This window comes from Ursus arctos, unplaced genomic scaffold (assembly GCF_023065955.2).
Source record: "Ursus arctos isolate Adak ecotype North America unplaced genomic scaffold, UrsArc2.0 scaffold_1, whole genome shotgun sequence".
Lineage (NCBI taxonomy): Eukaryota > Metazoa > Chordata > Mammalia > Carnivora > Ursidae > Ursus > Ursus arctos.
In genome coordinates this window covers 97,952,990-97,970,943 of record NW_026622763.1, presented here as the reverse complement: position 1 = coordinate 97,970,943, position 17,954 = coordinate 97,952,990, and the positions used below count along the sequence as shown (strand labels likewise).

Genomic DNA, 17,954 nt, shown 5'->3' with positions numbered 1-17,954 from the left:
ATGCAATTTTCCTGCTGAATAATTAGTAAAAGGCTATGTATATTATTATATAATGTATTACCTACATATATATTTATAACACATATGTATATTACTAGAGACTCTGTCTTTGGAGATTCATTAATAGATCTTAACTGAATATTGAATAAATATGTATGAGAACCTTAGGACGATAGCAATAATGAAGAGAATAAAGAAATCTCTACTAGTGAGACATGACTATAATGGTATTTTATCGGTAAGCCATATTTTCATACAAAAAGGAAAATACTAAAATAGTAATATGCTTTTTTCCACCTCTTAAGTGAATATTTTGTTTTCAGGGCCTTCCTGGGGAAAGTGGAGAAAAAGGAAACTCAGTGTTCATTTTAGGTGCCATTAAAGGTATTCAGGTAAGCTTTATGATCGTGGTGGGTTTAAAAAAATTATTTTTCCATCTACGTAAACCCACCCAGGAAACACATGGACATATCTCTTTTGAAATGTCGTGGAGCACACTGTTTTTTATCATTATCCCAACTCTCTGGATGGCACCATACCTCTTGTGTGAAGGCACGTGGCTTTAATTGCTCTGGCTGTAAAATTCCAGCATCTCCTAACTGTCCTTGCAAAGTGTGACAGGTACATTTATTTCAGGGTTTCTTAATCTTGGTACTATTGGCATCCGGGGTCAGATAATCATTTGTGGTGGGTGCTGACCCTGTGCATTGTAGAATGTTGAACAGTAACCCTGCCTTTACCTGTTAGATGCCAATAGCATCCCCCCACCTAAATAATATCTCCACATATTACAACGTGCCCTGGGAAGAAAAATCACCCCAGTTGAAAAGCACTGATCTATTTGTAGATAGAATGTAATGATAATACTTGCCATCCAGTATAAAAGGAGGCACCACCATTGAACTTGAAAATTATGGAAACCTTATAGCACTATTCTGGGTAAATGAAATGCTTTTGTGATTTTATATACAATGATACACAAATATTCAGACATAAACTCTTGAATAACCAGCTATATCTCTAATATGAGTATCATGAGTAAGCAGAAGATCAGTAGATGTAAATCAAAAGGAAAAATATGGTACGTTTGCAAAACATGGCCATTTCTCTTAAGGCAGAGTATTTATAACAGTTAGATAAAACTTAAATTTCTTCTCGTAGACCCTAAGTTTCACCTGCGTAGTGATTTCTTGAGTGAGCTCACAGTATTCGTTTGTAGCCTCTCAGCCTATACATACTTGTTAAGCAGCAGGAACTATGCTTTTGTTTATGGCTTAAATGGTATGTTAAACTTGGCCTCAAAAGCAGGGTCATTCTAGGAACCAGTATGGTGTATTGGAAGGAGTAAACTGACCCTTACCATCCACTGTGACTTTGAGCAACCCCCTCAACCTCTCTGAGCCTCATTTTCCTTATTTGTGAAGGAAAATGAAAATAATACCTACCCTGCCTTCCTCTCAGTGCCGATGATGCATCATAATAATTTATCTTAAAGCACATTGTCAACTGTAATGCACTGTACAATAATAGTCATGATGAGTTTCTTTTTAAATTTAAATTCAATTTAAATTACTTTAATTCAGCATAAATTACTTTATTAGTTTCAGGGGTAGAATTTAGTGGTTCATCAGTTGCATATAACACCCAGTGCTCATTACATCAAGTTCCCTCCTTAATGCCCATCACCCAGTTACCCCATCCGCCCACCTACCTCCCCTCCAGCAACCCTCAGTTTGTTCCCACAGTAAGAGTCTCTTGTGGTTTGCCTCCCTCTTTGTTTTTATCTTATTTTATTTTTCTTCCCTTCCCCTATGTTCGACTGTTTTGTTTCTTAAATTCCATATATGAGTGAAATCTTATGGTATTTATCTTTCTCTGACTGACTTATCTCGCTTAGCATAATACCCTCTAGTTCCATCCGCGTCATTGCAAATGGCAAGATTTCATTCTTTTTGATGGCTGAGTAATATTCCATTGTATATATATACACCACATCTTCTTTACCCATTCATCTGTCAATGGACATCTGGGCTCGTTCCATATTTTGGTTATTGTGGACATTGCTGCTATGAACATTGGGGTGCACGGGGCCCTTCAAATCACTATGTCTGTATGCTTTGGGTAAATGCCTAGTAGTGCAATTGCTGGGTCATATGGTAGTCCTATTTTTAACTTTTTGAGGAACCTCCATACTATTTTCCAGAGTGGCTGCACCAGTTTGCATTCCCATCGAAAGTGCAAGAAGGTTCCCCTGTTTCCACATCCTCGCCAACATCTGTTGTTTCCTAAGTGCTTAATTTTAGCTATTCTGACCAATTTTAGTCATGACGAATATTTTTTTGCAATAAAGCAAGAAAGAATATGTGAGATAGAAGGAGAAATGAATATAGAGAATTCCTCATCTTAAAGAGAAACAGAAGATCCCAAATAAAAATGGTCCAAGGGCACCTGGGTGGCTCAGTTGGTTAAGTGTCCGACTCTTGATTTCGGCTCAGGTCATGATCTCAGAGTTGTGAGATTGAGCCCCATTTAAGATTCTCTCATCTGCTCCCTCTGCCCCTCCTCCTGCTCTCTCCCTCTCTAGAAAACAAAAAAGGTATGCAGATCAATAACCTTAAAGAACAATATTTTTAAGAGCCCTATATCCACTTCACAGCCATTTGGATGGTTATTAAAAAAAAAGAAAAAGAAAAACAGAAAATCGTAAGTGTTGACAATTATGGGGAGAAATCTGAGCTCTTCTACATTACTGGTGGGAATGGAAAATGGTGCAGCTGCTCTGGAAAATGGTACGACGGCTCCTCAAAAAATTAAATGTAGAATTACCTTATGATCCAGCAATTCCATTTCCAGGTATATACCCAAAAGAAATGAAAGCAGGGTCTCAAACAGATATTCGCACAGCCATGGTCCTAGTAGCATTATTCACAATAGCCAAGAGGCGGAAGCAACCCAAGTGCCCATTGTTGGATGAATGGATAAACAGAATGTGATCTATACATACAACCCAGTATTATTCAGCCTCCAAAGAAAGGGAATCCCACCTGCTGTGGATGAACCCTGAGGCCATTATGCTAAGTGACATAAGCCCCTCACAAAATGACAGATAATGGGTGATTCCCCTTATATGAGGTTCCTAGAGCAGTCAGATTCACAGAGACCAAGAGCAGAATGGTGCTTGCTTGGAGCCAGGGGGAGGGGAAATGTATTTAATGGCTACTGTTTCCACTGGGAAAGAGGAAGAAGTTCTGGAGATGGTTGCACAACAGCGTGAGTGAACTTCATGCCACAGAACTGGGCTAAAATGCTAACTGTTACCTTATATATCCTTTATAATATATTTTACAGTAAAAAAGAAGCTATATTCAAGAGAATATACACCTTTTGATTCTTTAAAGTACACAGTCTCAGGAGCTGTAGATGCACAGAGAGGCCCGTGTGAGAGAACTTCCACAGGCATTCCCTTTCCATTTACTCTAGGGTGATGAAAAGCAAAGTGTCTATTAGGGGAGGCAAGTTCTGGCAATTAGACCGGAGACCTTAAACTGTGATCTCATGGGACCATTGGATTGAGAATTTGGATTGTAAATGGAAAGATGAAAATCTCACCATGACTCCATGTCATCATGACTTGAGCAATCTTTGTCTGGTTTCAGCTGAGTAGAAGCGGGATTCTGGGGTTAGGGATGGACACAGAAAGTCCTCTCCACAGAGCCCTCTACAAGGGTCAACACCAGACAATCCAGCAGCCTGCATGGACAGTCTGAATAATTCCTGTGTATATTGCTCCTTTTACATCATGTGTGTTTTAGGGAAGTGGTGTTGCTCGTCTAAAGCAAAGCGCTGTTCCTATTGCAGGGCGACAGAGGGAACCCAGGACCTCCCGGCTTGCCGGTAAGTCTCCCAAGCAGGCCCCGTGCTTCTGTTGGCTCCTCGACCAGCCCGTGGTCCACACTGCTTGCATCCCAGCAGGACCGGCCGCATCATTTGCAGAACCCACCTGGTACAAGGTCAAAGTGTAGATCCTTGCTCAGAAATGACTAAGAACTTGAAGGGGGTGCAGCCAAGCGTTAAATCAGGCATGAGCCCCTGTGTGACCACACAGGCCCCAGGCCCATGGAACTGTCCTGGAGTCTCAGCAAGCTTCTGCTTACCTTCCTCTTCTGTCTTTTAATGATCATTTGGCATTACTCAGGGACATACAGTCCCTTAATATTTGGGAAGATAAGTCTCCCTCGAGTCTACCTAAATAATGCATGTCAAATGGAAATGATTTTGCTCTATACCATTCTGCCTGCTGAATCAGTAAGTGTGTGTTGCATTTAATTTTTTGCCTCATCTTCACCTCCCTGAAATTTGTAATTCAATGATTATGTTAGTGTTTGCCATAAATCAATCAGGGTTCACAAGATTAGAACTGAAAGCAGTTTTGCCTCCAAATCGATTAACCTATAATTTTGCTTGGTAACGTCTGGCTGTGGACAGGATTACTCCCCCACATTACTTTCCTCGCTGCCCCCGAAGCTCAGTGTGACGTGATCAATGAGATACTTTCATGTCGCTGTTAAAATAAAGACCAATTCATCCTCCTAGAGAGAGTGATTTCTTGCACAAATTGTTCGATGTGGCAGGGTTGGCGGGAGAGCAGAGAGCCTCTCTTTACACTTCTAGAAATGCACATCTATAACCCCGCCTTGTGAATTTGTGTGGAATTATGCTCCAACCTACATGTTACAGAAAGTTGTGGCTGAGTCACCTTAATCTTGAATTGGGGGCATTTCTAGTCGCATCAATCTGATAGGGCATGTTTTAAAAATATAGTGACGAGTACAAATAGATTCATATTTTAATATAAATTATTAATATGAATATTTTTAAAAGCCTCTTCATATATAGCAAAGATATAACATTTATGCAATTTAGGAATAGCAGGTAACAAGTTTTCTTCGTGCTCTACTTTGGTATATTTGCAAACAAGTAGATTGATTTCTCGGTCTTAATTCCATCCTAAATATAGGAGTTGGTCACACCTGCCAGAGTGCTGCTGTCATGGACCTTTTAATGGCTGTGGCAGCTGCACTGACGGTTCTCCTGCTACAGGGCAGGTGTGTCTGTGACCGTGATTTCTTCAGAGGTTTTTATCCACTTAGGATTACACGTAGGCTGTGCTGTGAACGATGATTTTGAGTTTTGGTAACCAATGCACTGATCGTTCTCATGTTTAGGGATCAAGGGGGGCAAGAGGACCAGCGGGCCCTATGGGACATCCAGGAGAGCCCGGGTTAGCTGTAAGTAGACCATTGCTCATTCTGTTCCTCTGAAAACCTGGCCTGGATGTTTAAGCCAAAAAAAAGGAAAATTGCAGCCTTGGGTGGGGTGCAGGTGGGTTGTTCGAGAGGTTATCACTGATAAAGCCACGTACACCCCCATCACCAGGGTGAGTTTATCGTGAAGCATAGGTCCCCAGGGCAACAGGGAGTCCAGCCCTGAGAGGAAGTCCAGCAGGCATGTCTTAAAATTCAGGGTTTCCTAAAGAGGAACTTGGGGCAGCCAACACTGACACATTGTGATTTCTATGACTGATACTTGATTTTGCATTTTTGCCCTTGATTCAGGGTGCTCCAGGCCATCCTGGGAGACCGGGCTTGAAGGTGGGTGGTCATGAGTAACATACAACAAATAGAGACTGTCTGTGTCCAAGGAGCGAAGTGACCTCTGAGCTCTGTCTGAATTATGTCTTTCCCTTAGTAGACTTCCCCGAATATTTAATAAATTTCAATTAATTGCTTCACCAGGAGTCTTACTTGCTTGTAATTACCTTTTTAGTATTCAAAAGCAATTACATTATTATTTTTTTTCCTTTTCTTTCCCAGGGCAATCCTGGCGTGGGAGTAAAGGGGCAAATGGGAGACCCGGTAAGAATCCCCTTTTGCCTGGAGAAGCAGATGTTAAAATGTATGTGCTGCCCGGGGGGCAGAGGCTGTTCTGATTATCACTGAAATTGTGTTCATTATCCAGTCCCTGCCCGATTTTATGGCTGAGAATTTTTTTGCTGAATTATTAAGGCACCATTATCCTTGACTGTAAAATGACAGTTCTGACAAAATTTAACACTAAATTCAAGTTAATGTATATGACACATTTTACCCTAGCAAAAAGAGATTGAACATTTCTGATAATTTAGTATATCCAGAGTGACGGTTTGTTTAATTACTGATTTACTTGGCTTAATTTCACAAATTTCCTCAGAATCCTAAACGCCACCCATAAATAAAAGTATAAATACCTGGAACCAAAAGCATTTAGCAACAGTCTCCCAGTCCCTCCCACCGCGTGCCCGTCCTCACTGTCCCTTCCCTCCCTCCCTCACACCCACAGTCCTTTCTGCTGAGCCAGGAAACCTAGCAAATATAAGCTTTAGAAGGTGTTTTAAGATGGCAGCTCATCTGCAAACAATCTGAATGGCTACCAGTTGGTAAGTGGCTCGTGCCACATCTGTGGGCAAGTAGATACTGAACGTCTGCTCTGTGCCAGGCCAGGATTGGTGCTGGACGTGGGGACTTAGTAAGACAGACCTGATCCCCACTCGCGGGGAGTCGCAGTGTGGTTGGGTCAGTTATGGCACAGCCGCTGAGCAAAATGACTCGATCGCAGGAAATATATTGGAAGACGTCACGATGTGCAGGGCGCCTACGCTATAATGTTGATCAGAAAGCACAGGTTACAAAAGTATAAGCTCAATTTTGTAAAAATAACTCAAGACGTTAAAATAGACACTTAGAGCAGGATTTTGCCATCTCGACACTGCTCTTTCCTTGTTGTGGGGGCTGTCCTGTGCGCTGTCGGGTAGGACGGTTAGCTGCATCCTGGCTTCTACCCACTAGATGCCAGAAACAGCCCTCCCTGCCTCCCCTGCCCCGGGTTGTGACAACCTAAAATGTGTCACGACCCTGCCACCAGGTATCCCCGGGCAGAATAGTATGTCCAATGGCTTACCCCCTCTCCTTAAAAACCACTAACTTAGAGAAAGGACTGAAAGGAAATACACTAAAACAAGGTTTTTCAGACTTGGGAAGTGGTGGACCCCTGAAAACGTGTTTGTCGAAGCCCCCGAAGCCCACGCACCCCGGCTTGAGAACCCCCGCCTTGTGGGGTGAGGCGGGCACTGCCAGCGGAGGCCCCGCGGCACCAGCACCATCAGATGCAGTTGCAAACTCAGGCCGTAGAATCATGTGGAAAGGTTTGGCTCTGAGGTGGCCATTCAGATGATCCAAAATGGGCTTATTTCAATTCTTTAGGATTGTCTGCTAAACAAAAACATTTTGAAATTTTGCCACAGAGCTCTCGGATGGGCAAGAACATGTTTGCCCACGGAACCCGCCCCCAAAACGCTGCTCCTGGTTTGTCCTGGGTGGTGTACTTATGGACCGTCTGCGTTTTCTTCTTCATGATTTATGTTCCTCATACTTCTGACTAAAATCAATATATGGTACTTTTTCAATGTGAGAAAATAGTGGTTTGCAAATACAGGTGACCCACTCTGTCGCCTGCTCTTAACGGTGTCTAAGTGTAGAATAGTAGAAATAGTCAGAAAAGCGAAAAACAGTTATCTGCTGACTAAGGGTGAGAATTTATGCTTATATTATGGCAAACCCAATTCAAGCGACATTTTATTCCCAAGAGAGTAACATTTCTAATGACATAAATGACAACTTTTGGCTAATTATTTTATACAGAGAATTTAAACATATTGAAAATAAATTAGAAATAACCTTAATCTGGGGCCTGGGTGGCTCAGTCGGTTAAGCATCCGTCTCTTGATTTTGGCTCAGGTCGTGATCTCAGGGTGGTGAGATCGAGCCACGTGTCGGGCTCCACGCTCAGCAGAGTCTGCTGGAGAGTCTCTCCCTCTCCTTCCGCTCCTCCCCCCACCCCCTGCTTGTGTGAGCACCTGCTCTCTCTCTCTCTCTCAAATAAATAAATAAATCTTAAAAAAAAAAGAAATAACCTAAATCTAACCAGAGTGGAATGGTTTAATAAATGATAGCATATTCTTATGATAGACTATTGTATAGGCACTAAAAATCAGTTTTTTGAAAAATTTCTAGTCTAATTGGAAAATGTGCAAAAAAATAGTATTAGAAAAGACAACAAAATTATTTTAAAATTTAAAACTTAAACAAAATATAAAAATATAAACCATAGTGTAAATGTATTTTAAATTGTTTATATATGTTATATAGCATTCTGATTATATTTTAAATTGTATTTGACACTTCATTTGATCACATATATGTGTATGTACATATGTACATTATTCTCATACATGTATGTATATAGACACAGACAAGCACACATACCATAAAGAACTATATCAAAGTTTGATTTCTTATTTCTTTTAAAGATTTTATTTATTTGAGAAAGAGAGAGCACTCCAGCGAGAGTGGGAGAGAGCACAAGCAGTGGGGAGGGACAGAGGGAAAGGGAGAAGCAAACTCCCCACTGAGCAGAGAGCCCAGTGTGGGGCTCGATCCCAGGATCCCGGGATCATGACCTGAGCTGAAGGCAGACACTTAACCAACCAAGCCACCCAGGCGCCCCATACCGAAGTTTTAATAGAGATCTCTGATGGTACGATTATGAATCACTTTTAGTTTTGAAATTTATTTTTAATGACAAATATCATTAGTTATGAAAAACAATAAATTCTTTCAATTACATTATGTGTTTGCCATGATTTACATTTTAAATCCATGACACACAGGACTGTGTGCATTATATCACGATACATGGGCGAAAATCTTCGTTTCAAACCTTCTTTCAAAATAAAATTGATAGGAAATTCCTACTATCTTGATTTTTTTTGAAAGGGTGAAGTTGGCCAGCAAGGTTCCCCCGGACCCACCTTACTGGTACAGCCGCCTGACTCTTGTTTGTATAAAGGAGAAAAGGTAATTGCCAATCCATATGTTGCCTTGATAAAGTAGGAACAGCCAGCATTTCCTGAACATGTCCCTGTGCCCGCAATGTGCTGGGCACCTACAGGCATCGCTGCATTAATCCCAAAGCAACCTCCGCACACTGGTACTGCTATTAGCCCCATTGTACAGACTTGAAAAATGAGGCTTAGAAAAGTTACCCGTGTTCTCAAGTTTATTCAGTTGCTGAGTCACAGAGCTCGCGTGGGCTGCTAAATTGTGACATGTCCTCCAAGATAGAGTGCCCCATTGATACTGTCTTTGAGATATGGGCTGAAGGGACCACAGGAAGCCCAGTTGTCCTTTAGGTATTACATATGGGCTTGATGTTTCGATGATTGAAAAGGTAGCAGGTGCATGGTACTGGGCATGAAATAGACTCTTGGTGAAAATCACGTCCTCTGTCAGCCTGCGGAATGGATGGTACTGATGCCATGTGCAGATTCTGGTCTCAGTTTTCGGTTACTGGATTAAATTTCACTGATTGGCTTAAAATGAGCCACCCCTCTGAAGGACTACATTCCCAGCTCGGATCTGCTGCCCTGGCTCCATGGTGGTCACTCCCCCCACACCCCACGAAGCTACGGCTCTCACACAGAGCGGCCTAAATCGTGTCAGGTTTATAAATGCACCTGGACCTTAATCACTAACTAGCGACAATTGACAAGTAATCCTTTTTTTTTTTTTAATTAGTGAAGTGTTTCTTGAAAGGGCTAATTTCCTAATGGCATGGCATTCAGTATGTGAAATAATAAGAGTGAAGCTGATTATAGTCATTGTGATTTTTAGGGCATAAAAGGAATGCCTGGTATGATTGGACCTCCAGGACCACCAGGACCCAAGGTAGTTTATTGAAATACCTTTTTTTAAAATTTGTATGATATATCTTAATTTAAAATTTTTTGCATGGTCTTTATCATTGCTTTAATGTTGATAAATGTTACTAGAAGTTTTCACTATTTTATCATAATTCCATAGAGCATCCGGTCTAAGATAGTTGTTTTCTTTAAGCTGCTGGCAATAATTTTTATTTGTGTTTGCATTTCATATTGCTGAAATATTGTTGCTTGAACGCCTCTTAATGTTGTCATCTCTTTAAGGGAGAACCTGGAATTGGGGCAAAAGGAGAGAAGGGTATTCCTGGGTTCTCAGGACCTCGGGTAAGGATCATTCATGCCGTTCATGATGCCCCTGACATCAGTGAGTTGGAGGCCTTCCTCTCTCACGTGTTTACAAAACTAGATCTGTATTTCTAACAACTCAAAAGTAGAGATTTTCTCAAATAGGATATTTTGGACAAGAATTATGTCATAGCTAAATGTCCCAATAAGACATCCCTTCCAGTGACATCATTTAGATAAAATGGGCAAGCAGAAGATAGAAATTGGTGGGAAATGACAGGACTGTGGCATTTCCTGCCACAACTGGGGCTCAGTGCCAGTGTGATAGCAGCTTGGAATTGTTAATTTAAGCCTGTTTGATGAAGGAGGGTACTGATCTCTGGAAAGTAGCTACCAAAAACTATAGCATCAGGACTGAAACATCACCACACATGCCACTAGTGGGGTCACCATTGATAGAGCCCATCTAGAGGTCAGAACCCAGTGGGCAAGGGCACTGAGTTTATTTGGCTCCAGATTCAGTAGTTAATGGGATGACATTGGCTTCCACGGTAATTTTTTTTGCTGATAATGCACAGAGTACCTATTAATTTCTAGGCAAATTACATTGCAGTGATTCCAAAAATATGTAGCCCAGTGCAAGCATCAGGCTACTTAAGTTAAAACACAAGAACAACAACAACAACAAAAACATGTTCTTCATTTAAAACACTGGCGAGGACATGAATTTTTAAAGTAAAACTGATGATCAGTTAAAATAGCGAATGTTATAAAGAAACAGACTCTATTTTATATGTATTTCCTTTTGTTCAGCTACCTTTGTAGACGAGATGAAATATCCATAAAGCTGTTTTGTAAGATGAAAAATAATGCACTGAACTGGTTTCAAGCACTTTGATTTCATTCCGCTTATGTTGAATTTTGTGAATTTATTAGGGTGATCCTGGTTCCTATGGATCTCCAGGTTTTCCAGGATTAAAGGTAAATGTACACAATTATAGAGATGATAAGCACATTTTTATTCATAAATGCAATTCATGTGTATTCAAAAGTTGTACGGGGGCATGCAAGTATGCACACACTAATTGGAAAAGGAGACATATTTATTTTACAAATTGCAGGATCTAGCTGTAGATGCAAAAACTAACACCCAAAACTGTCCGATACAACCCAAAAGTAGTGCTAAGATTTTGCAGAGAATCTTAGTGAGCACGTGTCTTTCAAATTAAACAAGAATGAAATAATTTGTCACCCAGATTTTTTTTTTAAGGCATGTTTGTGGTATTTGTAGGGGAAACCAGGAGTGTTTGGAGAACCTGGATCATTTGGATTTCTTGGCCCAAAGGTAAAAAAGCAGGCATATTTGAGTACAGCCTGATAAAATTCTGTATGCCTTATGTTAACTAATTTCTTAAAAAAAAATAGTTGAAAGAATATTAAAAAATGTATTCGAAAGAGAGTTAATTTTGTTTATATTATTTCAATGCATGTTGTAATGATTATGTTTTGCATTTGAGAAAGTAGTCAACCTTTTGAAGGTGAATAATAATGAAGTTTCAAAAATTCCATGGGGATCACCTAGTATCATGATTAAAATCAGAGGGAGCACTGGAGAGATCCTGAATTTCACTAGTGCATTTTTTTTCTTTCCTTTGTACCACCGTGACCTCATATCCAGCATTTGCGTGGGATAAGCCATGGTGGCAGTAAGGGGACACAATTGAGGGGGACAATATTTGCTGTTAAAATAAGATGTAGATTGAGATTTTAGAGGTGAATAGACTATTTGTCCTAGAGTGCCAAGTTCAACATTAATGCAAACTTCATGGTTTCAGAGGTATCTAATTTATGGGCATGAAATTGTTTTTTTGGAGTTATTTTTTTTCTTTTTGTGAGAGTTTTGTTAGTTGGTCATTTCCTTCTGTGTATAGGTGGGAGGTCGGATGCCTTTGTTATTCCCAGAACGCTGTGAACCATTCATTTTTCTAGTCAACCTATAACCTTCATTTCTTATGTGAATGCACTCTTGGTCCTTCTAATAGCTATGGGCAACATGAGAAAAATATTACTATTTCTTTTTTTTTTAGATTGAATTTTATAATATTTTTTTTATTATGTTCAGTTAGCCACTGTAGTGTACATCATTAGTTTTTGATGCAGTGTTCCATGATTCATTAGTTACATGTAACACCCAGCGCTCATCACAACACATTTCTAAGAAAAGTATATGAATGAATGATTTCAGGGGGATCCCGGAGACCGCGGGTACCCAGGACCACCGGGGGTTTTGGTAACTCCATCTCTCCCACTCAAAGGTTTGTGTTCAGTTTGGTTCTTCTATAAATTATTAGGAAATGGGATTTGGGTGGCCCTGATGGAAAGTGTGGACCAGTATTTCTGTAGTGTGCGTACTTGGTATGCTAAATATATTCATTTTAGCAAGAATATATAATTTACAAGTGCAGGTAGATATGTGCATCTGAATCATCTCTATGGGCATACGACTCCAAATGTTATTTTAGAATGCAGAAATTTTTATTATCTCACCTTTCCAAAAGTAGGGTTTTTTTTTTTTAATTGCTTAACCATTTGATTGAGACCTATCGAGATGCTGCCTCCAAGAAAAAAGTGACCCATATCACTGAGAAAGACAGTGCTGCTCCCAGTTCCTGTGTCTGCAGAGCAGGGGAGCTGAAGAAGGGGTTCTAGTCTAAGAGCCTGCATTTTTTTTTTAAATGTCATGAGAAATCACAAGAGCAGTCTCTTAGTTGTGCTCAACCAAGCCTCACAAGAAGTAATTGTGTGTGAGTTTTAAAATGTATGTATACAGTTATTACACTGATGTGTGTTGTTGTTTTGGGCAGGCCCTCCAGGGGATCCGGGGCGCCCTGGCCGCTATGGAGAAACGGGGTCCGTTGGACCACCTGGTCCCCCCGGCCCCTCCGGTCCACCAGGGGAAGCCTGTGCAGGTAGAAACTACTGGCTCTTACATGCCAGCTTTCCCACATCCTCATCCTCAAGTCTAGCTGGTGCTGAGATCAACTAGGAGCATTGCAGAAAAACCGATGGCTGTCCCCAACAGAACAAGCATGTTGGGCTCTCTGGGACATGGACCTAGGTGTCCGCTATTATAAAAGCATGCTTTATTTCTAATGGACAGCGGGGCTTAAGAACCACTGAATTCAAACCAGTGAATGGCTTCCTTGGGAGAAAGCCAGGCTCCTTGGCTGCACCTCAGAAATATTCAGTCAGCATCGCGGGGGTGGTGAGGAATAGGAGTGTCTTAGAGGCAACCCGTAACATTGTCACAGGCAGAGAAGATTTGGAAACTGGGGTCAGGGGTAGAGTGTTTTTTCAGGTGTTAAGACCCTCTTGGAAGGCTCTCCCTGTTGACATCTGTTTGTTAAAATTGAGTTCCTCTCCTATGTGAAAGGCAGATGATGAATTTAGTCATACAGATGATGAATTTTAAAATGTTATTACTTAAAAAATTTTAATAAATAAAATGTGATTCAGCTTTAGTTAAGAAACCAAAACCAAGACTACAGTCCTCCCCGCCCCCCAAAATCCACACCCCCTCCAAAAACAAACAAACCAACCAAAAACACCTTAGCGCTCCTGGTAATAGTAGAGGAAGAGCCTGGGAAAGAATCCTGTTGATCTAGGACTTCGAACTCCTTCAAGCGCTGTGCTGGTTGATAGTCCCCAGTAAGATCAGGAATAGAAGCATAGAGGATATTTGCATTCTGGGTGCACTCAGGAGAACTGATTTAACATGTGAGGAGAGAGTCGTGAATAGATGTAATTTTATCCAGTCTGCATCTCTTGTCATATTTATTGAGACGGAGTAAGAAGTTTCCTGAGATTCATCTGTTAACTACAATTCTTCAACCATCTCCAAATCTAGCTTCCACTTTGTGGGATCTGATAACCCACCACAAAGGGGGCAAAGCTTTATTTAGTTGACTTAATCTGTAGATACTGTAGCCTTTGCTTAATTGACCCAGGACTGTGTAAATCATAGACAGTACTCAGCTGGTCAGGGATCATTAGGCGCTCATCTTAGATGTCTCCCTTCAAGCTTGTTCATAACAAAATACGGGTTCTAGCAGATTGAAATCGAAACCCAGTGGGAGTAAGCAACACTTATCTCTAGCAGATTGAAAACCAAATATAGCAGAAAGACTCTTACTTCCGCAAGATTTTTAAAAAGAATTAACCCAGTGGCTTTCAAATCTTGACTACAACCCATTATAAAAAATATATTTTATATGATATTGCATTTTCATTGCATTGCACACACATTTATGTATCCACATATACATATGATTGGAACACAAATTTTAAAAGAAAGAAATGCAAATTTCACACAATAATACCTTTTTGTGTATGATGTACTTTATTTTCTGTGCCACTTTTTTCTTTTGAGAAAAAATTTTTACTGCTGGCCACAACTTAATTGATTTCATGGGTGGTCAGGGCTGCTATATGCCAGACACTAACCCCTTTTCCCTGTTGGAAGGGGGTTGAGGATTTTCCGCGGCACCGGGACAAGACACCAAGTAGCCTCCAGGTCCTTCCAGTGACTGTGCGGGTTTGGAAACAGGTCTTAGGAATGACATGAAGACAAGATGGCAGCCAAGTCCACAGGAGCACATTTCATATAAGTACACAATGTCTATAGACTTTATTATACATATTATATAATCATCTAAGGTATTGACCATGAGATAAGCAGGGGTTTGGGGTTAGATACCTGTGTCTGAATCCCAGCCTTGCCACTTAGTGTAGTATACTGAAATAGTTATGCATTTACACTATGGACTAAAAACATTCCAGGTTCTACTGCGTACAAGCTGTGTGATCTTGGGCATTTACTAAACCTCTCTGTGCCTCAGTTTTCTCATCTTTAGAGTGCAGGTCTTGTTAGGGTTGAAAGAAGTGATATGTATACAGTTCTTAGGATGTAAGCTATTATTATTACTCATGTTTGGCTTTAATTTTCTGTGCCTTATCTATAAGGTACAAACTTTGCAAGATTGTTTGAGGAGTAAGGGTAGTATTTGAAAGTGTATGTAAAGGCCCAGCACATATGCACACAATAATGAATGCTGTTATTTTAGTTAGCATGCTACTTACTGATTACTGACTGGGTTTCAATTGTCTATTGCTGAACAAATTACCCAAAACCTAGTGCTTAAAACAAGAGTCAACATATTACCCCTCCCTCTGTGGTCAACAGTCCAGGAAGGGCTAAGCTGAGCAATTCTATCTTAGATAGGGTTGTTCCTATGGTGGTAGCCACGTGATGGCTGGAATCGGAACATGAGGACTGGCTGGGCATCTCTCTGCCCTCTGTCTTTCGTGTGGACTCATGGCCTCTCCATCTGGCTCTGTACTTACTTAGGCTTCCTTAGAGCATGGTGGCTTCAGAGCAGTGATACTGCTTCCATGGTGGCTCAGGACTCCAATCCCAAGCATTTCAGCTCACAAGGCAGAAGCTGAATAATCTTTAATGACCTTATATATATAGTGCCACACCTGCTGTACTTCATTAGTCCAAACAATCACAAAAGCCTGCCACAGTCAAGGGGAAGAGAACAATATCACCTCTTGCTAGGAGAGTGTCAAGCTTCTACAAGAGTCTGAGGGAGAAGAGCTACCATGGTGGCCATCTTTGAAAACTCCAGTCCTCCAGAGAGATTCATGCTCAGGAAGAAGAAGCTGTGAGAAATGGTCATCCTCACAGGAGGGCTTCCAGCTGTCTTTAGCCAAAGCCCCCAGAAAGGGGTCGGATGTCACGGGAAAGCAAGATTTAGCTTTGATTCACTTTGACCTCTGAACACACTGAACATCTCGGCATTCCTTGAGCATGTACAATTACCAGACACTGTACTGAGGTCCTTACGTGAATTATTTTATTTAATCCTCATAACAAGCCTCTGAGGTAGATATAGATGATTAAAGAAGTTCAGTAACTTACTTAAGTACATGTGGCTGGAGAATGGGAGTTCAGGTTCAAATCCAGCACCTCCATGCCTCCCCACCAGCCTAGGTTGCTATGAGAGGTATGGTATTCTATGTCTCACGTAGATGATATATGAGTCTATATTCTTATTCACTACAGGTGCTAATATGTTCATTCAGATTGTTTCTAACCAAATTATCAAAGTGACGAGATTGAAAAATAATATTTTTAATTAAACAGTATGTATTTTCCCCCCAATAACTCTAAATAATAGGGAAAATGTAAGAAAATCTGATTCCTCAAACCTGTTTCCATTTCTGTGCTTATTTCAAAGAAAGTGAGGCTGGGATATTAAGTTAATTTTGAAGTACATTTTTTTCCTTTAAAAATATTTACAGCCTAAGGAAGAATGTACTGATTTTCCTTTCTTCTAAACAAAAATTTAGTCTGAGAGATATATGTGGTTTTCATTCTCGATTTCTCTTGGAGGCATGATGGGACCACCTGGGCCAAGAGGGTTTCCTGGTCATCCGGGATTTCCAGGGGCAGCTGGTATCCCTGGGAGAGCTGATTCCAGTCCAGGAAAGCCAGGGAACCCAGGACCGCCTGGGTTGCCTGGAGCACCAGGGCTGCAGGGACCTCCGGGATCAGATGGTAAAGTGCTCCTCATTCACATTCATTGGCGTTTATGTTGCATGTGATATTTGCAGTGTCATGCAGCAAATGTGACTTTCTGAATATTTTTTAAAAATTATCTACTATTTCATGAGCCAAGTTAGTATTATTAATAAAAAAAGTAGACTGATGTTGGGTATCATATCAGCTACAGCATATGAAAATATTTGAGAGTTTAAGTATGAATTATGACATTTTGTAAATGAATACAATTTTTATTTTTTAAGTATAGTTTTAATTTTTATCCGAGTTATAGATGGACTTGGCTTGAGAGTCAAACAGTTCTATGAAGCCTGTTGTGAAGAGCTGCCATCCCAGGCTACTGTTCTCCTATTTGTTCCTCCCCACGGGGAATTATTTTCACACAAGGAGTTGGATTTTCTGTTATTTGCTTGTCTAGTGACCTCCAGTGTACTTGTATTGCTATTTCTTAATTCCTTTTTTTTTTTTTTTTTTTTTTTTTTTTTTTTGAGAGAGAGAGTAGGTTGGGAGCAGGGGCAGACAATGGAGAGGGAGAAAGAGAGAATCCTAGGCAGGCTCCATGCCCAGCCCAGAGCCCCACATGGGGCTCAATCTCATGACCCTGAGATCCCAACCTGAGCCAAAGTCAAGAGTCAGTCGCTTAACCAATGAAGCCACCCGGGTGCCTCACTGTCTTTCCATTCTTGAGTTTGAGCCTTATCTTTTGACTTCCCTCCATAGAAGATGAAATTAGCTCTCTTGCAGTCCCTCCCCACCACACATACGCACATTTTCCACTCCCAAAGCCCATTCAATTTAGTTATTATCTTAATTTTGATTAAATATTCATTATTTACACTTAATGGTTACATAAAAGCTATTCACCAGTTCAGCCATGTAATAATATACGTTATTACCGTATTTTGTTAATAATTGTCGTTTTGTGTGTTTGCTTGGTTTTCAATATAACTTAATGCTAATTCAACCTCAAAACGTCTAGAATTGTATAAATCTCCATTCTAACCCATTAAATATTTTATCAGTATTATCTCTTTGAATAAATATCTCCTGGAGCTTTTTAACCTGTTCAGATTAGGTCAGGGTGCAATTTTTTTTTTTAAAGATTGATTTATTTGTTAGAGAGAGAGCTCCTGAGCAGGGGCCGAGGGAGAGGGAAACACGCAGACCCCCCTGCTGAGCCGGACTCTAAAAGCTCTAAAGCTCTGCTCTAAAAGCTTATAGAAATTTTTC

The 17,954-nt window shown here is 40.6% G+C and overlaps 1 protein-coding gene across 1 annotated transcript in view; it reads left to right on the top strand.

The window, feature by feature from the left end:
* Nucleotides 1-17,954, top strand: part of COL4A4 (collagen type IV alpha 4 chain) — a 122,557-nt gene that overhangs the window by 44,356 nt on the left and 60,247 nt on the right. Inside the window, exons 9-21 of the mRNA XM_026491803.4 lie at nucleotides 324-392; nucleotides 3,859-3,894; nucleotides 5,226-5,288; nucleotides 5,616-5,651; nucleotides 5,874-5,915; nucleotides 8,871-8,951; nucleotides 9,768-9,821; nucleotides 10,079-10,138; nucleotides 11,036-11,080; nucleotides 11,391-11,444; nucleotides 12,345-12,414; nucleotides 12,964-13,068; nucleotides 16,557-16,721. Coding sequence (XP_026347588.3) covers nucleotides 324-392; nucleotides 3,859-3,894; nucleotides 5,226-5,288; nucleotides 5,616-5,651; nucleotides 5,874-5,915; nucleotides 8,871-8,951; nucleotides 9,768-9,821; nucleotides 10,079-10,138; nucleotides 11,036-11,080; nucleotides 11,391-11,444; nucleotides 12,345-12,414; nucleotides 12,964-13,068; nucleotides 16,557-16,721 — 880 coding nt within the window. The remainder of the gene's footprint in view (nucleotides 1-323; nucleotides 393-3,858; nucleotides 3,895-5,225; nucleotides 5,289-5,615; nucleotides 5,652-5,873; nucleotides 5,916-8,870; nucleotides 8,952-9,767; nucleotides 9,822-10,078; nucleotides 10,139-11,035; nucleotides 11,081-11,390; nucleotides 11,445-12,344; nucleotides 12,415-12,963; nucleotides 13,069-16,556; nucleotides 16,722-17,954) is intronic.